The 26,810-nt window shown below is 35.8% G+C and overlaps 1 protein-coding gene across 8 annotated transcripts in view; it reads right to left on the bottom strand.

Moving 5' to 3' along the window:
* The window catches only part of LOC150101398 (protein phosphatase 1 regulatory subunit 36), a 237,822-nt gene that overhangs the window by 74,032 nt on the left and 136,980 nt on the right, over positions 1 to 26,810 (bottom strand). For all 8 annotated transcript variants that reach the window (XM_090400614.1, XM_090400617.1, XM_090400618.1 and 5 more), the window contains one exon: positions 9,964 to 10,006. In XM_090400614.1, coding sequence (XP_090256740.1) covers positions 9,964 to 10,006 — 43 coding nt within the window. The remainder of the gene's footprint in view (positions 1 to 9,963; positions 10,007 to 26,810) is intronic.

Here is a 26,810-nt window from a genome sequence, read left to right as displayed (position 1 = left end):
ATTCCACTAAACTTATTGCTTTAGTTAAAGTTACAATGAGAAATACTTGTTGTCAGAACATGTTGTCTGATCCAATGTATGTAAAAAATGGTGTTCAACAATGGGATGGCTTAGCTTGCTTACTGTTTAACATAGCACTTGAAAACGTTTTCAGAGATGCTGGCATTAATACAAGGGGAACTATTTTCTACAAATAAGTACAAATAATGGCATATGCAGACAATATCGATATTATAGGAAGGACATGAAAAGCAATGGAAGAAACTTTCATCAGTTTAGAAAAGGCAGCAAAGAAGATGAATTTTCAGATTAACAAAGAAAAAACAAAGTATATGCCAGTAACTAGAAAGATTTGTGATAATAATCCTTCTCAAATTAAAACTGGTTCCTATAAATCTGAAATTGTACATAGTTTTATATACTTGGGATCAGAAGTTAACTGTAAAAATGATATCAGTACTGAGATTCAGAGATGTATTCTTTCTGCAAATAGATGCTTCTGTGGATTAGGAAACACCTAAAGTCACATGTGATCTCAAGAAAAACAAAGATAATGATGTACAAAGTACCTGTAAGACCAGTGTTAACTTATGATTCTGAAAACTGGGTATTATCAATGGCAGATGAAAGATTGCTAGGCCTGTTTGAAAGAAGAATTCTCAAATGTATTTTTGGAGCAGTACAAGAGAATGGTGTGTAGAGGAAAAGATATAAAAATGAACTATACAGATTATTTAATGAGCCAGACATTATTAAGTATATAAAAATAAATCGATTAAGTTGGACTGGACACATTATATGCAAGAATAGTAATAGAATAGTTAAGATGTCCAATGCTAAGCTGGAAGGGAAAAGAAAAACTGGAAGACCTAAATTAAGATGGGAAGATGGAGTGATGCAAGATATTAAGGTTTTAGGAGGCAAAAATTAGAGGAGTTGGGCATTGAATAAAGAATGCTGGCAGAAGTTTCTCAAGAAGGTCATGGGCCCACACAGGGCTGTTGAGCCAATGATGATGATGAACATCAGTATTATATCAAATACATGAAACCTCAAAAGTCTGGTCTGGCACAACATAGTATTGACACTAAACACAGTATCTAGTGGGATGAAGCTCGTTTTCTCCATAGAAGCCTATGAACACCTTTTCAAAGAAAGTTGTGAAGCCCTTTTACACTGGCTAGATCTGAATTGGAATGATTCTCTCTCTCTCCCAAAAGTTTGAAGATTCTTATTTTATGTAGCCATCGAAAATAGTTTTTAATAATATTATTTATTAATATTAATTTCTAGCATGCAGCAACAGTTTTTAATTGGCAAACCACTGACTGCTGTATGTACCTTGTATTCCCATTTGATTTGCTTGTTTCTACACACTGTTATTTTCAGTATGAAATATCTGTACTTTCATTTCATTAAAGTTAATTACTGTGGTTATCATGTAATTTATTGTTTAATAAGGTTTTGGCAATTTCCTTAAATAAATGATGGTATTTAAAGTGACATCATTGAAGTAATCAGGTTCATGATCAGAAGAGTCTGTTTGGTATCTACATCATGTTGTGTTAATGTGGATTTCTCAGATTTATTACAAGTGATGTAAGACTAATGCTCCTGTAATTGTTTTTTCCACAGAACAACCAGTGTGTTCAAAATAAAGACGATCGCACTCACATGGAACTTGGTACAAGCCTGAAAAGGTAAGAGGAGGTCATGTGTCCAGCTTAACACAACACTGAGTAGATATCGAACATAAAATCTTCTGGTCATGCACTAGATTATTTCATTAGCGTTGTTTTAAATAATGTTTACTTAAGGAAAGTGTTGAAGCTTTAGTAAGGTGAAGCCATAGAAATGGAACAGATTGAAATGTGAGTGGGATAGATGGTACTGAATGGATATGTGTGGTGAGTGGAGATAAAATTAAGTGGACAAGAGTAGGTGCTGGGGAAATAACAACCAACAAGTGACTTGGTTAGGATTGGATATAGACCTAAAATTGAACTGCTGTGTTTATTTACAAATGACAGCAGTATCAGAAATAAGGAGATGAAACTGTTTCACTGATGAGTTTAATCTCCCCAAAAATTGTTGGAATAAGGGAAACATGGTTGAATGAAGATGATATCCTAACAAGAATAGAAATGGAGGGATGCAGTGTTTTCCACAAGGACAGAAAGGAAAAGAAGGGGGGAGTGAGGGCAAGGAATTATGTCCACATAAGGTAGACACAAAAAAGCGAAATAGTGGCAATGGTTTTGAGGTAATGTAATGTCAGGTGGTGTTGCTATAGTCCAGGGAACATGGAGAGCGGTGATGAAGAAATGTATAAACAACTTGGGTTAGTGAACAAGGGAAAGGCAATTATTATGGATGATTTTAATTATAGTCGTATAGACTGAAATGAAGGGATAGCATTTGGGAATAAGGAAAATAAATTTCTCGAGTTCTTGAGAGACAACTATCGCAGGCAGTATGCAAAGGAGGGCATGCAAGGATCGAGAGATTTAGATCTGATCATTTCATCAGAGGATGTAATTGTGAGTGGGGTTTTGCAGTTGGTGAGAGTGATCACAAAGTGGCCACCTGGGTTGTGGCTGACCATGTGAAGAATTCTGTGAGGAAAGAATATGTGTGAAAGTACAAGACTGGTGATTATGACAAGCTTAGGAGACAGCTTGGAGCTATAGATATGGAATAAGGAGTTGAATGGTAAGAAAATAAATGCTGCATGGGAACTGATAAAAAAATACATAACAGCATCAGTGTGTGAATGTATTCCAAAGGATAAAAGGCTGAATACAGTAGGTGTAAAATGGATGAATGAGTGGATTAAGCATGAAATCTGGAAAAAGGCACTTTGGAGACAGCACAAGGTGAATAATGATAATAATCAGTTGCATAAAGAGTATAAAGAGCAGGCCAAGAGAATGATTAAGCTTTTAAAGAGACAACAAAAGTGCAGTATAAGCAGAAATTAGAAAATCTAGCCAAGAAAAAGCCCTCATGAATTATTTTCGATATGTGGCAAGAAGATAGAAGAATGAGTATGGTAAGATGATGTTAATGGATGAAAGTAGGAGATTAGTAACTGCTGCAGAGGGTATAGTCAAGGTATTCGATGAACAGTTCGTCAGGGTATTTCATCCGCAGTATGAAATCAGAAACACGTGTAGAGAATAAAATGAGTGAAGACTTAATGGTGAGTGAGCAAGAAGTATATGGCATATATAAGTTTTGTTGTTAGATGTTAATAAGGCAATAGAACTTGATGACATATCATCACATGTCTTAAGGGAATGTTCCAAGAAGTTAACATCAGTCTTGGCCTACCTGTTTAACAAGAAACTTGCAACAGCACAAGTCCCAAAAGAGTGAAAGGAAAGCACAATTGTTCCACTTCAGAAAAGTAGTGATAAGGCTAAGAGTACAAATTATAGGCTGATCTGTATGTCTTGGGTTGTAGTTAAGGTATTGGAGAGGTTGCTGTGAGACAGGATACAAAAATCAGTTCATAACAGTGGTATTCTTTGTGCTTGTCAGCATGGGTTTGTTAAAGGGAGGTTGTGTTTTACCAACTTGCTTATGTGCTATAACAAAGTGACAAATGTACTGGACAAGGGAGATGCATGTACGGTGGTGTACTTAGATTTTGCGAAGACTTTTGATAGATTTCCACACCACAAGTTGGTTACTAAACTGAATCAGATGGGATTTTATAACAGACAAGTGAGTTGGATAGGTGACTGCCTATCAGGTATCAGCAAGTTGTGTATGGTGGAGGGGGGGGGGTACTATCTTGAAAGAGGAAAGTCCCTAGTGGTTTGCTACAGGGGTCTGTTTTGGGATCATTGTTATTTAATTGCATATTAATGATATCGGAATAGGCTTAACTGGTGATATACAACTGTCTGCAGATGATGCAAAACTGGGGAGAGTGATGAGGAATCAAGCAGATGTTGTGGCCTTACAGAAGGACTTGAATAGATAGTATGAGTGAGCAACAGCATAGAACTGTCAATTCACTGTTGCAAAGAGTAAGGGTCTGAAATTTGGTAGGCAACAATTGGATGCAAAGTATACACTCAGTAGGGAAATTTTGGAGAAGGTTGAGGAGATAAAAGACCTTGGAGTGGTGGAAAATGATCTGAAGTTCAGAGGACCACTTTGCACAAGTTGTGAAGACATCACATCAGATTATGGCAATGATGCAGAGGACCTTAACTTGTATAATTAAAAAGGTTCTGGTTCCATTGTATAATGCTTTGATCAAGCCTCATATGGAATACTGCACACAGATTTAGTCCCCTAGTTTTCATAGTAAGGAGGATATACTGAAAAAGGTTCAGAGAAGACTCACTAAGATTATAAGTAGTATTTAGAATGTGGGATATGAGGACAGATTGAGGGAATGCAGTTTGCAAAGCCTTGTGAATAGAAGGAAGAGAGGGGATATGGTAAAAGGTTGTTACTGGGTTAATGTGGAAGAAAATTTTAATAGAATGGGACATCCCTTGAAGCTGTATAAGGAGGGTGTGAGCAGGAGCATAAGAAGCTTGCATGGGAAGTGGTTGGTAGGTGTTATGCATTGCTTGAAATGGTGAATGCAAGTAAATTAAATGTCTAAGTCACTGTTTGATGGGTTGTGTGTAACAGTGTTTGTCTTTTGTGATAAGCCTTTTGATTCCATGGAGGTCTGGTCTTAATAATAATCAAGTATATACACTATGACAAAAGTTCTTCTGAAAACACAAGTAAATAAACTTGATGTTAATATGGCATTAGGATAGATGCTAAATCACTACATATTTTGAGGGAATGACATACTAGTTTAACATCAATTTTACACTGTGGTGAGTTCCAAATGGGTGGGGAAAAAAATTGTATTATTTCATAAGAGAGTTAAGACTGACACTGATTATAGGTCAATCTGTGTGCCAGGAATTGTGGTTGAAGAGTGCTGAAGAGGTTAGTAAGGAACAAGATCTAGACTTGGGTTGAAAAAGCAGCTTCCCCTTTGATAGATGGCATGATTTTTGTAAAGAAAGATCTTGTTTTACCAATCCATTTACTTAACCTATAACAAGTAACAAATGCATTAGATAAGAGAATAAGATAAGGCCATGCATATATATTTTGATGTTAAACCCCCACTCACCCAGTCCCATACACAGTTCTTCCCAATTCTGCATTATCTGCAACTAATTGCATATCTTTTTCATTCAAACCTTTCCCAGTATCTATAGTAAATTTAGTTTAATCCTTTATCTAAGTGTGAGCAAACAAAGTTTGCGCCTGAAAGTATCTTCAGGACTGGGGTAAGGTAGTACAACACCGGGCAACTCGTTGCAAAGGTGGAGCAAGCTAACATCACTCCTATCTCAGTATCTCCCATAATGCAAAACACATCTCCTTGCGGATATGTATAATGTTATGCATTAAGGGGAGGGTCACTACCAGACTAGTTTCAACCTTTATTGAGGTCTCTTCAGTGGGAGCCAGGCCCAGAAGTGGCGTTACCAAGCAGAAGCAATAGCAAAGTCCCTTAATAAAGGTCGAAACTAGTCTGGGTAGTGGCCCTCTCCTTAATGCATAACATTATACATATCCGCAAGGAGATGTGTTTTACATTATGGGAGATACTGAGATAGGAGTGATGTTAGCTTGCTCCACCTTTGCAACGAGTTTCCCGGTGTTGTACTACCTTACCCCAGTCCTGAAGATACTTTCAGGCACAAACTTTGTTTACTCACACTTAGATAAAGGATTAAACTAAATTTATTATAGTCTAACCAAGTGAAAAATAAACTTTCAACATCTCTCTCTAAATCCAGAGTAATTTAATTAAAAGGTGGCACACCGTTTGACAACTCCTATAGGTGGAGATGACCTTGCTATTGCTTCTGCCTGGTAACTCCACGTCTCGGCCTGGCTCCCATTGAAGAGACCTCAATAAAGGGCGAAACTAGTCTGGGTAGTGGCCCTCCCCTTAATGCATAACATTATACATATCCACATGGAGATGTATTTTGCATTATGGGAGATACTGAGATAGGAGTGATGTTAGCTTGCTCCACCTTTGCAATGAGTTGCCCGGTGTTGTACTACCTTACCCCAGTCCTGAAGATACTTTCAGGCACAAACTTTGTTTGCTCACACTTGGATAGAGGATTAAACTAAATTTAGTATAGTCTAACCAAGTGAAAAATAAACTTTCAACTTTCCCAGTATCATTAACATACAAGTTAAAATGCACTGGCCCCCCTGAAACAGACACTAAAGACATTAGTGAGTTTCTTTTTCTGGAATATCATTCTGCCACATACACAAACAACTTGCTGATACCTATCAAATAATCAGTTTCCTATCCAGAGCACTCATCTGTTATCCAATCTCATCTTTTTCAGTTTAATTAACCAAGTTGTCATGTAACAGTCTATTAAATGACAACTTGGTAATTAAACTGAAAAAGATGAGATTGGATAAAACAGATGAGTGCTCTGGATAGGAAACTGATTGTCTGATAGGTATCAGCAAGTTGTTTGTGCATGTGGCAGAATGATATTCAGAAAGAGAAACTCACTTATGTCTTTAGGGTCTGTTTCAGGGGCCAGTGCAGTTTAACTTGTATTTTAATGATACTGGGAAAGGTTTGAATGAAAAAGATATGCAATTAGTTGCAGATAATGCAAAATTGGGAAGAACTGTGTAGGCTTTGCAAAATGACTGAATAGACTGGGTGAGTTGGGTTAACAGTTCCATATTTTAAAGTGTAAGGTTTTAAAATCTGGGAAGGAAAAATAGGATGCAGTGTATGAAGTTAGTGGAGATATATTAGAGGAGATAAATGAGATAAGGGATCTGAGTGCAATAGTGAATTTAGGACTCAAAATTTAGACATATTGCTAAAATTGAGGCTAGCATAACAGATTATGGCAATGATGCAGAACACAATGATATAGAGATTGTATAAAGCCATGATCAGAAAACACATGGATTACTGTGCACAAATTTGGTCACCAGTTTTTCGGAGATACTGAAATGGGTCCAGAGATGACTAACTAAGGTGGCTTATGGCCTTTGAAATGTTGAGTATGAAGAGAGATTGAAAAAAATGTAATTTGCAGAGTCTAGTGGATGGAAGGAGAACAGGGGATGGGAATATGATTGAGATAGGAAACTCATTGTCTGTAAGGGGGTTATTAACAGATTAATATGGAAAACGTTTTTCCACAGAATGGAGGAGACAGAGGGAGAACAAGAGATGACTCTCGGAGATATATAATGAGGAATGTGAGCAGGAAGGGAGAGGAGTAGATTTCTTACATGAAGAGTGTCAGGTAATTGGAATGCAGTGACTGAGAGTGCAGCAAGTGCAAAGAAAGTGAATAAGTTTAAGATAGTTTGATGTAATGATGTGTGATGGTGGGGCCTCGCACAATGAATCTTCGACTCCATGGTGGTCTAATGATGATAAAACAATAATAATAACAATCATTCTGCAACTATGTTTTCAAATTGAAAAGTAGCTTTATTCCTCATGAAGTATCATATATTTATAGTTTAATAAATACATACTTTTTAGTTTTATAGTTATTATTATTATTATTCGTGACACCTCCAAGGAGTCCGAAGACTCGTCGTGGGAGGACACCCACTATACAACTGTCTCCACCACTACACCGAACCTCTACTACCAATCATCTCCATCAACCGCCTACCACCACCACAACTAGTATTTTTTGTCTGTAAATTGCTTGTGTTCTGAAGGGCCGATTTGTTTGTATGCGGGAAGAAAAACCCAAGTTTCAGGGAGGAAAAAACCCTGCTGTCTCGATATGAGATCGGCTAACTCACCTTTGATTGTAAAAGTCCACGTAAAGATTCCTCCCGTCACAACGAGAATCAAACTTAGGCCTATTCCAATCGAAGGGCACAATGTACTGTCATTCTTCCAATTGCACTAGGGAGGTGCTTATATTGTGAATCATTACAATGGCCATTCAAGCACTGTTCAGGAAGTTAAAATGGGCATAGAATGAATGAATCGAGAGGTTAAGCATGCAATTAGGGAAAAAAGGTTGCATGACAAGTATAGAGAAAAGGCTAGGAAGATGATGCAATTGGTTAGGATAAATAAAGTGTGGTATGAGCAGCAAATGGCCAATCAAGCAAAGAAAAATCCCAGGGAGTTCTTTCATGTGGTAACTAGAAGAAAGAACAATTACTGGAGGATGACAATATGGATGCAGCATAAGGTGAATAGTAATAATAATCGGTAGTACAGGAAATATAAAGAGTTAGCTAGGAAGGTGACTTAGTTTAAGGATAGCACCAAAGTAAGCTATAAGCAGCAATTGTCCAATCAGGGCAAGAAAAATTCCACAGAATTCTTTTAATAGGTAGCAAGTAGAAGAAAGAATGATTATGAGTTGGTGATAATAAAATAACTGGTAACTAATGTAAAGGATAGGTGAGATATTTAATGAAGAATTCATCAAGGAATTTGTCCATGTAAGTATGACATCATGCATACTTAATGAGAGAAATAGACCAACAATCAAGTAAAACTGATGTTAATAAGACCAAAGGACTCAATGACTTATCACTATGTATCTTGAGGATATGCAACGCTGAGTAAATGGCAGTGTTGACAATACTTGTTTAACAAGTTCTGCAACAGCATGAAACCCAAAGGAATGGAACAGAGTAAAATTGTTTTGTTAAAAAAATAATAATAATAAAATAATAAATAAATATGTTTGTTTATTTATTTTTTAATTAAAGGAATATATTGTAGTATATTAAGAGTTTACATAGGCCTTTGATAGATTACTATATGATAAGTGGTAATTTAATTGGAAAAGAAGATTAGCTTTCAGATAGGGGTATCAGCAAGTTGTATATGAGAAGTGGTAACACAAAAGGAAAAAAAAAGTCACTAAGAGTGTGTTACAGTGATTTGTTTTGGAACTGATTGTTTAACTAATATAGGGACAAAGGATATAGGGACAGGTTTAATTAGAGATACATAGTTGTTGTAGTTGATGTAAGTTGAATAGAACTATAATGAATAGAGTAAATGTTGTGGCCTTACAAAGGACCTGAATGAACTGTGTAAGTGGCAAATAAATGGCTCCTAGTTCAATGTTCCAAAGTATAAGGTTCTGAAATCTAGTAGTCAAGGAGAGAACAGAGTATACAATTGGTGAAGTATCTTGAAAAGGTGGAGGAGCTAAAGGATCTGGGAGTGATGTTATAATGAGCAAGAATATGAAATTTAGGGCTCATACTGCTAAAACTGTGAGAATATCATATAAACCAATTATGGCAATGATGAGAAGGAGATGTATTAAATAAAGAGATTAATGTTTCATTTCTAGTCAATCACCTGGTTTTCAAGGGAATGAGGATACACTGTAGAGGGTTAAAGAAGATTGATTAAAGGAGTCTCTAGAATAGTGGATATGAAGACAGGCTGAAGAAATGCCATTTGTGGAGTCTGATGGAAAGCAGGAGGGATGAAACTTATAAGTTAGTAGGGGATTATTAACAAATGAATCTGGAAGAGAAGTTTTTATATAACAGAAGAAGAACAAGAGGCAACCGCAGGAGGCTATGTAAGGATGGCAGCAAGGAACTGAAAGCAGATTTTATGCATGGAGAATAGTAGTTGAATGGAATGTTTGCCTTAGCGAGCACGTGCATGTGTGTGTGTACATGCAAACACAACAAATGAATTTAAGGCATGGTTCAAGGAGCTTCCAGTACACAACAGAAGGACCTCACACAATTCTTATGACTCCATGGAGATGTGCTGTTAATAATAACTTGATACTTCCTTCTACCATATGTTATTTCTTCTAAATGGCAATAGAAAAATAAGAACTCTCAGGAATTTATATTTATATGTAAACCAGACAATTAATTAAAATGAAACAAGAAGCAATTTTATTAACTTACTGAAATTTAGTGCATTTGGTAAAATTTTCATTTGGAGCAGGAACTAAAAACAAAAATTAAAAAAAAGAAGAAAAAAAAAAAGGAATATTATTATGACATATAAAGCACCATTGCCAAGTACAAAGAAAGCATCAATTAAGTTGCACTGCAATGGAGGTTAAACCAATCGAGCTTATTTATCATAACTGATTACATAACTTGACACATTTTAACAAATCAAACCTTTGATACTACTGATTATATACTAATAACGTTCATTAAATTATGCAAGCATATTCTTGTCCCAGATTACTTAACTTGATAAGTTCCTAATTTAAAAAAAAAAAATTAGTTCTTCAATTGACAATTTTATTTTGACCTTGAAGACAACGAAAATTGTATTCTTATGATAATTATCTATTACAGATCTTTTAGGTTTGTGTGTGTGTGCACACATGCATGCACATGTGCACCTAATAACTAAGTGATTCATTTTTAATATAACCCAATTAAATACCAAATAAAATTAATCACAAGCAAAACTCTTACTATTTTTGTATATTTTTGTACCTGCATGCTCTCATGTATGAAGGCATGCAGGTACACTGGTGTCCAAAAGCCAATTACATTTTTACCTGTATATAAAAAATATTCATGTCTACAGCCAAAAGTGGGAATAAATTTATTGCCAACATACTAATAAATTATACTACACAAAAAATGTATTATAAATTTCGTACAAGTTAAATTGCAATATATTTTTGGAAAAAAGTTACAAATTTCCTAAGGATATAGTTAACAAATTAATGTACAATGCTTACAGAAAACTATACAGAGATATATTTCAGTATGGAATATGTCCACACCAAACTGCAAGTATTTCTCACAGCATCGTACCATGCTTAGCACCAAGATTCAGGAGTTCTTTTGGCAAACTGGCCCACTCTTCCTTCACTCTGCCTTGTTTGTTTTCTGGAGGAGAATTTCAAGCAGTAATGCGTCTCCCTATTGTGTACCAAACATGTTCTATGGGGTTGAGATCTGGGAGCGTGCTGGCCACTCAATTTGGTTAATATAATCAATCTCCAGAAACATCTCCACTGCTCGTGTATGATATGGTGTGGCACTGTCATCCATAAAGATGAATTCTTTGCCTAACATCACCACAGAACAATCGAACATGACGTTGAAAAACTTCACTGCAGTATCGTTCACCAATTATAGTCCCTTTGTTCAGCACTTGTAGCTCAATGCATCCATTAAGCATGCTGCCTCCCTACACCATGGCTGCAGCACTGCTGTATCTATCCCTTTCAAGAGCATTCTCACGATGGTAAGCAGTACCTCTTTCACATTTCAGTATGGTCAAGTATCAGATCAAGTGTTGTCTAGAATTGCAGGAAAGACTAAAACACCTGTCATCTATAAACAGCAGATTAGCCCATTGGTGTCTTGTCCAATTTTTATGGATACAATACCACTGAAAATGTGCTTTACGATGAGCTGTGGATAAATGGACACAGACTACAGGATTTCAGCCATATAGGACTACTTGTTGCAAACATCTTGCCACAGTTTGTCAAGATGTCAAGATAATTGCGTACCTGTGATTGAATGGAGCTGACTTGCAAGTTGACCTGTCATGGTGCGTTGATTAGTTGTTATAACTAAATCTGTCTTCATGCTCTGCTGTAGAACAAGAGTGACCTCTTAGCAAATGTTTGGAACACATCCCATTGGTTTGAAATACTGATAAGCCTGGATAGAACACTGTGTGAGATTCCAAACTCTCGCAATATCAGTATTTCTGCAGTCTTCTTCAAGCTTTCCAATAATTTTTCCCCATATGAAATCATCTAGATGATGTCTTTGAGACATTACAAGCTTGCAACGTTATGCCTTCATGAAAAGAGCTTCCTTCAAACACAATTCGCTTAGTGCAGCCTTTTGCCTTTTATCCTGTTGAGTGCTACTATGTGACCCCTTTGAATGCAATTTGAAAATTTGAATATGTACCCACTTTCTAATCAAAATCATCAGTTATAGAAATTGCAACAAGCTGATTTGTCTGAATTTGTGGTTGTAATCTTCAGAAATAGTGTTCGTCCTTAGGTTTTGCATATTGGATTTCATATATATGTATACTGATGCCAGAAGAATTAGGAATAAGGATGATGAGTTTTTGGCATTGACTAATTCAAACTAGCCAAAAATTATAGGCATTAATGAGATTTGGTTAACAGAGGAAAATATAAAGTACAGGGATGTAAGAGATGTTTCGATTTTTGAGGAGGACAGACAGAATATGATGGCAGGGAAGTACTGGTGATAACAGAAGAAGAGCTACAACCAAGAGAAGAAATTTGGCAGAAAGGCAGTAGTGCAGGTGGTCATGGGAGGTATTACATGTGACACTATGTGCAAGGGCCCAAATGTTGAAAATATATAGTCCACTGCACTATCTGTTTCTTTTTAGCTTAAATAAATCCACTGCTAATTGGATGGGTGATTTAAAGCTTGTAAACACTTGCTTGATGTGGACTGGGCATATGAGAATGAATTTAGAAAGAATACCAAAGTATGAAATGAAAACTGAGAGGGAAAAGACCAAAAGAAAGACCACAGAAAAGGTGTAAAGACCAGATAAGAGATTTTAAAAAAGAAACTTGAGCTGGAACAGTTCATGAAGAAAAATATGGGATGGAGAACCTTGATATGCCTGACCTGACAGTTTTTGTTGGAGCAATTGTTGATAAAGAAGCACTATTTCCAGTGCTTCTTTATCAACAATTATCAAAATAAAAACTATTTCCAGTATGAACCACACATTTTGTGTGTGGTTCATACTGGAAATAGTTTTTATTTTCTTATGCACTATGGAATATTTCATCAGGAATAAAGACAGTTTTAATTTGAAAACAAACAATAGTGCAAAGATTTTTGATGCATAAACTGGCAATTGTCATTAAACTGTATATATGATGTTGATATGTACAAAGACACTTATCACAATATTCAAACAGTAACCAAGTCTAACAATAACAGCTAGGCAAGATTACAAATTCAACCAACAGAATGCTAACAAATGATGAACTATTTGTCCAAAGCTGTTGATTTTGCATTGTCTTCCTGATAAGGGAGACACCTCAGTACAGTGATCACAGTATTAAAAAAATAATCAGTTCCTCCCCCATTCCCTGGTCTTCTCTTCAGAAAGAAATGCCATCACCATACCCTACATCCATGGCACATCGGAAAAAATAGCCAAGATTTTAAAAAAGGTATCAGAGAATTGTGCAAAGATGAAGCAAATAAATTACGTTTTGGGACCGTCCAAATTCTATGCAAAGCAAAACCACCTTGGTTTTGCTTTGCATAGAATTAAATATATCCTTCTCAGAAGTACAAGCTCTTTGCTCCCTATGCCAGAACACTAATATTTTCATCACAAAAGCTGACAAAGCAAATATCACAAAGGTAATGAGTATAATCGTAAAATTAATATTTTATTAAGAGATAGTTCAATCTACTGTGTTATCAGGCATGGATCCAACAAAAAAAGTCAAATCAATAAATTAAATAAATTATCAGACAATGTACAATCATGAGATTACAATACTGTTAAGAAGTTACAAATTCATCATGCCCATCTGCCTCATCTCCATGGTTTCCTAAAATACATAAGGATGGCCACCAACTATGCTCAATAATGGTCTGTACTGCTCTCCCACTTACTATCTTGCAAAACATCTCTCTCTCTCTCTTGTCATCTTCAGAATGTCACTGACCACACTAGCTCGTATATTAAAAACAGTCTTGACTTTAAAGAGAAAAATAAAAGATCTATACCTGTCTAATAACAAGATTATGGTTTCTTTTGATGTAATCCCCCTATTCACCAACATACCACTACAAGAGACTCTTTGTTTCTTGCAATCTGATTACCCATTAGATATTGTTAACCTATTTAAATTCACCATCAATGCAGGCTATTTTACATGCCATAATAAGTCCTATCTTACCAGCCTTAGCTGATTATTTTATGGGCATCTAGAAAAACAACTCTTTGGCACTATAATTCCTCAACTTGTTATGTGGTTACATTTTGTTGATGATACATTTGCAGTCTGGTCCGACTCTGAGTCAGAGTTACTTCAGTTCCTAGAGAAAATAAACTCTTTGTACCCCTATATCCAGCTCACTATTGAACAGGAAGCCAATAACCACTATCCTTTTTGGATACCTTAAAAATTGAAAATCCCACAGGTCATGTTGAATTTTCAGTTTCTTGGAAGCCAACCTTTACTGCTGGATACATTACTCATTCTCCTGCCATCATCATCATTATCATCATAATGATGATGATGGCGGGATACTCCCATGATGAGTCTTCCAACTCCATGGAGTTGGAAGACTCATCATGGGAGACCCAATCTATCCATACAATCTATTCTATCACACCTCTCCTTGAACCCATTAACAAACAAAGCACTCACAACTGACTCTGGCAATCTATTCCACTCATTCACAACTCTCCAAGCAAAAAATCCAGTCCTCACACCCTTACTAACCACACTTTTATTCAACTTCCAAGAATGACCCCCTTGTTCTGGTCCCTCTAGCCAAGTACTAAAACATTTCTTCATGTTGGAGGCTTAATGCATTGTATACAGCACTCAGAAAGGTTTAAAACAGAATTTAATACTTCCTATATTTCACTCAGTCACTGAGACATCTTCAGGGATTACAAAAAAACTAATGTAACATATACACAAATACCACACAATACTAAGCCCAACCATGTGGGTGACTTGAAAGTCCTATCTAGGTGGAGCACCCTCTAAGAGCAGTTGTAGGTGGCCTAGAATGTAAGGTAGAGGTTTAATAATGCCATATTGTTGAGAGGGTGGTGGTGGGAGAGTTTATGACTGTATCTGCCTGCATGCGTAAACTCTCCCACCACCACCACCCCACTCAACAATATGGCATTATTAAAACTCTAACCAAGAGAGAGACCGCAATTTTTGTTCCAGTGGAACCGCTCTTACAATTTACATATACACAACACTTTCCTCTCCAATGGCTACAATGATCACAGTATTAAAAAAAATCAGTTCCTCCCCCATTCCTTGGTCTTCTCTTCAGAAAGAGTTTAGAAATGCCATCACCATACCCTACATCCGTGGCACATTGGAAAAAATAGCCAAGATTTTAAAAAAGTACAACCTACACACAGCATTTAAGCCCACTGCAAACTTGCTACCCTTATGCATTCTATAAAAGATCAGCCCCCCCCCTCTCTCTCTCTCTCAGTGCCTGGAGTTTATAAAGTACCCTGTTCCTGTAAGCTGGTGTACTTTGGACAGACAGGCAGATCAGCAACCATTTGCCTAGAGAAACACAAGTCATACATCTGCAACCATGACTATGGTCAGTCAGGCCTGGCCGACCATGTCTTGGACACAATCCACAGGATCTCGTGGAAAAAAACCACCATGCTCCACCACAGCAAATTAAAGAAAGAGAGACTATTTTTAGAATCAGTAGCAGCTCTCAGAAATTAACCAAATCTTAATAAATACAGTTGCATTAAGCTTCCTAAGATTTGGAAACACTTATCAGAGATCTCACCTTACATTCCAGGCTACCTACAACCGCCCTTAGCGGACACTCCACCTTGATAGAACTTTAGAGTCACCCACATGGTGTTGGGCTTAGTATTGTGTCATATTTGTGTATATGTTACATTAGTGTTTTTGTAATCCCTAAAGATGTCTCAGTGACTGAGATGAAATATAGGAAGTATTAAATTCTGTTTTAATCCTTTCTGAGTGCTGTATACGATCCATTAAGCCTACAATGATGTCCTCACAGCACTTAAGCACAATGTTTCTATCATATTCCCTCTTTTTCTCTTATCAACCAACTTCTGCAATCCACACACACCTTCAATCTATCTTCATAACGGACATTACACAGGCCACACACACACACACACATGCACACACACACACACACCATCTTGGTCACTCGCCTCTGAATCCTTTCCACTGCTTCCTCATCTTCAAGAAATCCAGAGGATCAATGAGCACAGTAACCCAGATGTGGGCATATCAAGGTCTTATAAAGAGGAATAACAACTTCCTTATCTCTACTTGTTAATGTGCTCTCCAATAGCCAAGTAATCTTATGGGCAACCTTAGCAATATGGTCTCTAAACTTTGACTCTTTGTCTACCACAACCCCTAAATCTCTAGCTTCATCTATTTCCATCACAGTGCCATGAATGTGATGCACAGTTTGTAATCTGTTCATCCCAAAATGCATAACTTCTTGACATTAAACATGCCCATTAACTTTTGCCCACACTGATAGCCTATTTAAATTGTTCTGAAGTTTCACATCACCTTGATTAACTATTACTCTACCTAACTTCGCAACATCAGCAAACAACTGAATATTTACTTTCTGGTTATTTCCTATATCATTTATGTACAAATTAAACAGCAATGGTCCCAGCATTGAACTTTGCAGCACAAATCACCACTAGTCACCTGTTTTTGCCTCGATTCTGCCCCTCCATACACCAACTTCTGATATCTATCCAGCAGCCATCTCTTATCCACTTGACTAGTGTCATATCCATCCCCGATTTGCATAACAGAGTTCGATATGGTATTCTGTCAAATGCCTTTGTAAAATCATCATAAGGAATGGCCAATCGTTCACAAAATCATGTTCCCCCCCCCCTCATGCAGTATCATATCTTTATCTACTCATTCTTGAATTCTCTTTCTTATCGATTTTTTTAGTACTTTTACCATCACTCTCGAGATACTGATTAATCTATAATTTGCTATTGCAGTCTTAGAACCTCTCTTATGCAAAGGAATTATTTTGCCCTCTTTCTACTCTATTGGAACTCTACCAGAGTGGGACTTAAATTAAAGAGCCCAGTCAAAGGCACTGCCAGTTCCCTTGCACATTCTCACAAAACCCAAGCTGATATTCCATCTAATCCTGCAGCTGTCCTAAGAGTCAGTATCCTCTGCATCATTGCAGAATCCATTATATTGTCCTCACAATTTTAGCAATATATCCTTGAAATCAGGTCTTTATCCACCATCATTCATCACAGAGGATTAGTACTGTCCAGAGTCTTGTACATAGAGCTCATAGGATCTGCTCTTCTGATTCTCTTTTGTTAGCTGAACTGAATAAAATTAAAAGCAATCTGATATGTAATGGATACAACAAAACTACCATTCAAAAAATTATTGATAATTACCTTCCTTCTACCAGACTATAATCCAAAGTGAAAAGAATTTGAATACCCTACTTTAAAGAAATATTGAAACAAATAGCATGGATTCTTTGTAAATTCAATCTATATGCCTCCTTCAAACCAACTTGAAACCGTCTTCATTCCTACCATCTGCAAAGGATACAATATCACCTCTTGGTAAGGAAAGAAATAGTAACATATACGAGGTGTCTATCAAGAACACTAAAAAAAGTCATCCAGTCATGAAAATACTTCATATACAAACTTTGTTTGTTTACACTTGAATGAAGGATTAAACCAAGAATATTATTTCTTGGCATCTTTAATGGGGAAGAGCAAATTGTTTTTTCAGGACAAATAGGGATTGTTAAGATAAGATAAGATTTTTATTTTAAGATAAATAGTCAAGAAATCATGGGAACATAATAATGATCTATATTCAATCTTGTAAATCTGAAAAATATTCACAGTTCGAAATGTCACGGTTATTATTATTATCATTATTATCAGACCTGCATGGATTCAAAGACCCAAAATAGGAGGTCCTCCTGTCACACATACAAAGCATATCATACCATGCCTTCAATTCAGTCACATTCTTTGCAGTCACCACACTCTCAGACAATGCATTCCAATTATTCTCCATACAAATAATCTGCTTCACACTCCCTTGTTACCTCCCTCCTATTACAGCTTCCAGGAATGATCTCTTGTTCTCTCTGCCTTCCATCTCTTCTACATTAATCTGATAACATCCCCTTACCAACTTATATCCCCCTTTTTCTCTTATCTGATAGACTCTGCAAATTGCATTTTCTCAACCTTTCTTCATACTCAACATTCCAGGGACCAGAAACCACCTTAGTCAATCTCCCCCTGGAACCTTTTCAATATCTTTCATCCTTTTGAAAACCAGGTGACCAAATTTGTTCACAGTCATCCATAGGTGGCCTAATCAAAGCCTTATACAATGGAACCATCATTTCCTTATTTCTGCAAGTCAGTGTTCTCTGCATCATTGCAGAGTCCATTGTACTGTCCTGACAATTTTAGCAATACAACCCTGAAATCAGGTCCTTATCCACCATTATCCCAACTCCCTTTACTCTTCTGCCTCTTCTAACATTTACTCACCAACTACACCAAATTCACTCTGCATCCATCCTTGTTTACCAAATTTAAAGCCATACACTTTGGAACACAACAATGAATTGGTAACTCCATTCCTATACCCATTCAAATTTTAATGTAAAGCTACATCTGCTCTACTTCTCAGAGCACTTTCCAACTTCGCTTCATCTGAAAATAACTAAATATTCCCATTCAGACCTTCCCCAATATCATTAAAATACAAGTTAAACAACAATACAGGTAGCCCTCGGTTTACGCTAGTAGCCTGCACGTGCTTTCTTACTGTAGTGTGGTTGACTGAGAAACGACGCTAGCAGGCACTCTAGTGTTTGAGTGTTTACCGAGCTACTATGACGCATATGTATCAAACCTAGTTTTAATGTTGAATCTACCTAATTGTTCTATTTAATTTTTTTTAAGTATATATGTATTTAAATTGATAAAGTATGTAATTACATACCATGTCTGATAATAGAAGTGCAGAAAAATTAGCAGAACTTGGTGTTAAGAAGGCACGGAAATCAATTACACTTGAAAAGAAAGATGGAGGTGATTCGAAGAATGGAAGATGGGCAGACACGTGCTAATGTCTACAGACATTAGCACGTGTCTGCCCATCGATGGAGGTATGAACTTACCTCCATCGACTGTTACTACAATTATGAAAAATGCAGATAGAATAAAACAGTCTGCGCAACAATCTACAGCAGCACTAAATGCAAAATATGTACGTTATAGCAGGAGTAAACTTCATGAAAAAATGGAAAAATTATTATCATTATGGGTGGATGACATGAATCAGAAAAACATTCCACTGAAGCAGGCTGTTATAACTGAGAAAGCAAAAACAATTTTTGAGGATCTTAAAAAGACAGATGGAGGTGAAGAAACATTTTTAGGAAGCAAAGGTTAGTTCATGAGATTTAAATCTCGAAGGAAGTATCACAGTGTCAAATTATGTGGTGAGGCGGCAAGTGCAGATATTGCGGCAGCGGCTGCTTTTCCTAAAGAATTTCAAGACTGTGTAGAACAAGGAAGTTATCCTGCTGATCTCATTTCTGACGTTGATGAGACTGGGCTCTACTGGAAAAAATTGCCATCACGCACCTTCATTTCCTGTGAAGAATGTTCCGTTCCAGATTTTAAAGCTGCAAAAGATAGACTTATGCTTTGTTGGGTGCAAATGTCTCCGGAACTTTGAAGCTTAAACCAATGTTGGTGTACGATTCACAGACACCACGCACCTTCAAGGGTCTAAAAGCCATGCAGCCAGTCTATTGGAAATGGAACAAGAAAGCTTGGGCTACACAAGATTTTTATAGATTGGCACACAAATTATTTTTGCCCTACCGTGCTTCGCTTCTGTAAAGAAAATGATTTGCCATCCAAGGTATTGCTTCTCTTGGATAATGCCCATGGGCATCCTCAAAACCTTGCTGAAGTAAAAACACCATTGAATGTCAAGGTTGTTTACATGCCCCCAAACACAACATTGCTTGTGCAACTGATGGATCAGGGGATTATATCAATCTTCAAAGCCCTATTACCTCCGTATAACATTTATGGAAATGATAAGTGTCTTGGACACTTCAGGAAAAACTATTAAAGACTATTGGCAGTCATTCGATATTTTAAAGGGCATTAATAACATCAAGGCAGTTTGGAACAACGTGTCAGCAAAGTGTTTAAGAGGAGCATGGTGAAAACTTCTTACAGCATTTATGCAAGACTTCGGGGAATTAAAGCAAGAGGAGAATGTTATTGAAGATGTTACCAAGCTTGCGCGAGAGGTGGGATTGTATGATATTACAGCTGAAGAATTGACAGGTCTTAGAGAGCCATGATAAACCGCTCTCCAATGAATACTTAAAAGAATTAGTCAAACAATTAAGTCAACATCCAAAGGAGGAGAAAGAAAACAAAGAAGGTCCTCTGAGAGATATGAAAACGGCCGATTTACAGCGTATCCTTGCAAGCATAGAGACATTGACTAATGAACTCTGCAATATGGACCACAATTGGGAACGGAGAGCGAACGTAAAAAGAAAAGTAATATCATCTATTCAACCTTACTGAACTCCTTAAAGAAAGAAAAAGAAAATTTAAGCAGTTAACACTGGATACTTTTAATAAAAAAAATGCAGGTGATCCGAAACCAGGAACTTCAACATAGAAATATGTAATATCTTTTCGAAGTTTCATATTTTTTGTATATAATTTTGTTTTGTTTTCGTTATTAATAATTTTATTTTAACAAATATATATGTATGTATTATCAAAGCTTTAAATATAATAATGTTACACATACTTCATGTGCATATTTTTTGCACGGAATATAACTTCATACCTGCCATTAAAATTGGGTTTGTTTTATGCCGATTCGGATAGGAACAGAACTGAGGTGTAAACCGAGGGCTGCCTGTAGTCTTAAAACTGATCCTTGATGAACCCAACTAATCACTTTCCACTTCCAGGATATTGCTCCCTTATACACGACTTGCTGATACCTATCAGGGAGCTAATCTCCAATCCAATGCACTAGTCTAATATCCAACCCCATCTTCTCTAGTTTGATTATCAACTTATGTGGCAGCCTATCAAAAGCCTTTGCAAATAGTATATGGGACATCATTATACAAAGCAATACTGAAAGATGGTTTGATGTAAATTTAAGTGTGAGACAAGGGTACTTGCAATCACTACTCTTTTTAATCACCCATATGGATCAGTTGATAGAGACAAAGCCCTTTGGTTGGTTCAATTTCCATCCATGATGTGAGGAACCTTTATCAGGTCTTTTCGACTAAAGGTGAGTTAGCTGGTCTCACAGAAAGATGAAGCGTTTTTCTTCTGGAAACTCGGGTTTTTCATTCCTCAAAACAGGCAAACTGGTTCTGAGAAAATACACATCTACAGACATAAATACTTACAGGAGAGACAAGGAAGGCAATGAGAATTGTTATCCCACCAACCATATGGTTGAGGAGAGAAGAAGATGGATCACATTATGAAAAGTGGCATTAAACCCGATATCAAAATTGGAGATATTCAACTGAGCTCTTTATTTTATGCAACTAAACTTTTTAATTTAAACTGAAAATAGGCATGAACATGGTAAACTCTCTCAATTCTCAATGGAGATCTATAGAACAATAAAAATATTTCAGCACAAAAGACAATGAAATAAGCAAAACTGATACAATATACCAGAACCAATTTATATGGAATAAAGGAGAAATCAGTCAAAACATTAGAATGTCTTTTAAAACTTATTAGAATGTCTTATTTTGTCTAATAAGAAGGACCTCTATTGCATCCCCATGTCTAATAAGAAGGACCTCTATTGCATCCTAATTTTTATGTTTTGACTGATTTAGAACTATACAAGACAGTGTCCAATTAATTATGACTTCAAATTGATGATGACATCTTAATGACATCAAAAATTTCAAATGCAATCAAACAAACAGTTATTTCATGTAACTGAAAATTTGGACAAATGTTAGAACAGTTGTTTTTAGTTAGATCCCATGCTTGGCGGTACAACAAACGGTTTTGTCTGAGCCTATGCAGCAAAGTTTCTGTGATAGGGGATGTGTTTCATTATGTACTTCCGTTTTTTTATCCCAGTTGTCTCTAATTGCACTATTTCTTGACAAATATATTACACACTCTGCAAATGTCTCTGTGCATTTTTTAGTGATACTAATAAAACTACTTGTTTTTCTTGCATCTGCAGTATAGTGCCTGTTTTGATTTATATTTCATAAACAAATCCCTTTCCATCTGTTCATAAGTTTTTTCTTTTAATTATGCCCATCAAAAATGCAAATATGAAAGTCTAGAGTTTATAGGATCATGTATTCTTCACCCCATCCCCAGATATTTATAACACATGCACACATATAATATCACAGATATAAATTATTCATAATCCCTTTTACAGTACTAAAAGTATTTTTATTCATGCCTATGCTTTCTCTTCCTTATATTTGCTATTCTTTGTATCTTTTAGTAAATCAAGTATAGTAACTAATAATCAAATATACCATTCTCTTTAATTATTGTTGTTTAATATATTCTGAAAATATATTAAAAAACAATAATTAAAGAGAATGATATATTTGATTATTCATTTATTTCCCTTCTGTCCTCAATGTGGGATTAGTTACAATCGTAGAAACCGTTATAAAAAAGAAGTGTGTGGCGAGCGAGCTACTATCTCCCCAACACGAACGTGTTAGAAATGAAAATATTAAGAGGGAACTTGACACTATTAGCATCAAGAATGTGTGAGTAGAGCTAAGATGATAAAGGAAAGATTAGCAAAGCAGCAGCTTTTTTTCCTAGGATCACAGGAAAACACTCAGAGGAAAGACCAAGATTTAGGTGGACTGATGCAGTTAGAAGTGCATCAGAAAACCAAAGTTTTTACATAAGTCTTTACAGCAAAAGAAAAAGGAATATATATAAAAATAATAGAAATTTATGGCCCAGACCAATCACATGAAGAGGAGGAATATAACCAATTTCTTGAACAACTGCAAGAAGAAATCAGGCAAATAAGTACAAGAGATATCCTGATTATTATGGGAGATTTTAATGCAAAGATCGGTTAGTACTCTGAAGATAATGCAGAAGTAATGGGAAAATTTGGTCATGGAGAGTTGAATGAGAGAGGAGAGGACTTGATTAATTTTTGCAAAATAAATCAACTGTTAATCACAAATACCTTATTCTACCACAGGCCACAACACAAATACATGTGGACATCACCAAACAATGAAATCAAAAACTGCACAGACTATATAATCATTAATAAGAAATGGAAACATTCCTTCCAAAATGTCAAAACATTAAAAAAGATTGACATGGATACAGGCCATGAGCTACTATAGCCAAACTAAAAATCATAAATTATATATTTAGTTTAATCCTTTATCCAAGTGTAAGCAAACAAAGTTTGCACCTTAAGTATCTTCAGGACTGAGGCAACTCATGGCAAAGATGGACTAAGTTCTCATCACTTGCCTTAACATCTCCTTGTGGACATGTATAATGCTAAGCATTATGGGAATGGTCACTACCCTGACCCGTTTCCCACTGAAGAGACCTCAATAAAGGGCAAAACCGGTCTGGGTAGTGAACTTTCCCATAATGCATAGCATTATACATGTCCACAAGGAGATGTGCTTTGCATTATGTAAGATACTAAGGCAAGTGATAAGAAGTTTGTCCACCTTTGCCACGAGTTGCCCCAGTCCTGAAGATACTTCAGGAGCAAACTTTGTTTGCTTACACTTGGATAAAGGATTAAACTAAATATATAATTTATAGTCTAACCAAGTGGAAAAAAACTTCCAAACTAAAAATCAGTTTCAAAAGAAAGAGAATAAACCACCAAAAACAAAAGAAGATAAACATCTCAACGCTCAATGATAGCTTGACAAGATCTAGCTATCAGAGAACATTAAAAGAAAAATTAAACAATTTTGCTTTAGATACAGTCTCAGAGTCTTGGAAAAAAAAGGTAAAGAAATTATTAAAGAAACAGCAACAAAACACCTGGGCTACCAGACAAGAGTAAATAAAGATTGGCTTACACCACAGATTTTGGACTTATGGGAGAAAAAAAGAATATCCAAAACTAATCTCTCAAAAGAAGATAATGAAGAAAATAGAATATTATACAAAAATTTGAAAAAAGAAATCGACAAAATATGCAGATTAGCAAAAATCACATATTTAGAAGAAAAAGCAGGAATATGTGAAGAAGCATACAAAAACATGACTCCAAAAACATTTATGAAATAGTTAAAGAGATAACTAGAACATATTCACCCAACCCAGTTCCAATATTGCAAAAAGATGGAAACACAACAAGTAGCCATGAAACAATAAAAGAAATGTGGACTAATCATTTTAAAGAAACATTTGCAGCTGAAGAAAGCCTAGATCAAGACGCCTTCAACACAGAAGAAACTTCTGACACAAAAGACATACTAAATGAAGAAATACATAGAGCAATCAAACAAATGAAAAATAATAAAGCACCAGGCATAGACAACATTCAAAAAGAACTTCTAGAAAAAGGGGGGAGAAAGTACAATAAATTATCTAAGGGAACTGTTCAACAAAATAATAAAGAAAAAAAATTTACCAAAAGAATGGAGAACAGGCCAGATCATACCCATCCACAAAAAAGATGTCAGATCCTGCACTAACTGTAGACCTATTACCCTTCTAAGATATTGCTATAAAATATTCATCAGGATTCTTCAAAACATAGTTAAACATTCCTATGAAGAACAGATGGAAGAAGAGCAAATGGGATTTAGAAATAGCAGAAGCACAATAGATGCAATTTTCACATTAAACAGATTAGTAGATCTTATGAGAGACAAAAATAAAAAACTCTACTGCTGTTTAATCAACTTCAAAAACAAGTTTTTGACTCAAATAAATAGAAGCAAACTCATTAAAATTCTAGAAAACAGAGGGTTCGACAAATACCTATTAAATTTTATCGAGAATTACTATTCAGAAACACAAGTAATAGTGACTTACAAAAACATTGAAATAGATCAAATGGCAATTAAAAAATTAGTTATGCAAGGCTGTCCATTGTCACCATATTTATCCAAAAGAAGTAATAGACGAAGGACTATAGCTGTGTGAAGGAATTGCTGTAAATGGAAGAAATATAACACATTTAAAGTATGCTGATGACATAATTATCACTACAGACAGCCAAGAAAAATTAGAAAATATCCTGACCAAGCTGCATCAAACAAGTAACAAATATGATATGAAAATCAATTTTAGTAAAACAACACTAATGGTAATAGGAAGAAAAAGGGAAGCAATCCAAATGGAAATAGGAAACAATAATATAGAACAAGTAAAGCAGCTCATTTACCAAGGAACAATGATCACTGAAGAGCTAGACTATTTCAAAACCATCAAACACAGATCAATAATGGATGGATAACAATTGCAGACTACAAAAAATATGGAACAATAAAAGATTAAGCAAAGAAACTCAAATTAAAGATATATAAAACAATGATAATTCCCACCATACTCTATGGCTCAGAATGCTGGATCTTAAGAAAAAAAGAAATGGATAAACTCAATGCTTTTGAAATGAAATACCTAAGAAAAATCAATAGAACAAACTGGACAGAAAGAAAAACAAATGAAAAGGTCAGAGAAGAATTTAACTTTAAAGAAACAATAATTACAGCACAAAAAAGAGCCAACTAAGCTGGTTTGGACATGTTCCAAGAATGAACCCAGAAAGACTACCAAACATATTATTAAATGGTAGAATTGAAGGATAGCCCAGCAGAGGAAGACCAAGAAAAAAAATGGATTGACAACATTAAAGAAAGCACCCACTTAAACTCCATAATAGAACTTCATAAAAAGAAAGCAGACAGAAGGAAATGGAAAAAATTCGTCTTTGAGGAACTCAACCCACCATGAGCGGAAGAGAAGAATGAGAGAAGTCTTTACAATATTGAAGTCCCAACAAATAATAGACTTGTCTGGAAAACTGTCAATAAGAAGTTAGTAATAATGTAAACTTAGTCATGTTTACATTATTACTATTATAGCAGCTTGTACACCCCTTGATGGTACATATCAAGAATTTCGTGATTGTGATGATAAAATTTATCACTTCTGACATTGCTGTCAGCATGCCATACCAAACATATTAGCATTAGCTAACTGATAAAATGTCTATCATTAGCTAAAATAAAATATTCAAGAAGCAAGAAACAAATATATGTTGGTTTCCAGAACTGTTAGTGCATGGTCAAATTCAGTTTAGTTATAATCTATATCATAGGTGGCCAACAGCAGGGCCGTGGGCCGCATGTGGCCTGCAGCAGGATAAAAATGTCACAAAGAAGCCGACTGACTGATGACCACCTTCAGGATTTGTTACGAATATCGTCATCATCGTTGAAAATCGACTTTGATGAACTTGTTGCCACACATGAACGCCCACAGTTTTCTCATTAAGTTGTGTTATATGTAAAAAAACCAGAAATATGTAATTAAATTTAATTTAACAATTTATATTTAAATCAATCAAGTATTTTATATTGTTCTCCCGGTAGTAAAATGATTTAACAAATATAGTAATTCAATACATATAACTATTGCCTTGAAAATATGCAGAGTTTATTTTTATTTAAGTTCTGTCTAAAAGTGTGCGGCCCGTGATGCTACCACTCATCATACATTGGCCCCTCGTGTAGAATGAAGTTGGCCACGCCTGATCTATATAATCATAATCTATTTAATTATAATCTATTGCTAATTAAATATGAGGACAGGGAAGGTAGGTAGGTGAGAAAAAGGAAAGTAATAAGAGGCATGCCAATTCGATCTGGGTGTTAGTTTGTTAAGGACATTTCATGTGGATTGAGGAATGGGGAGG

The sequence above is a fragment of the Typopeltis vanoorti genome, chromosome 11 (assembly GCF_054136105.1).
Source record: "Typopeltis vanoorti isolate ZY-2024b chromosome 11, IOZ_Tvanoo_1.0, whole genome shotgun sequence".
NCBI classification, from domain to species: domain Eukaryota; kingdom Metazoa; phylum Arthropoda; class Arachnida; order Uropygi; family Thelyphonidae; genus Typopeltis; species Typopeltis vanoorti.
This window is presented reverse-complemented; position numbering and strand designations above follow the sequence as displayed.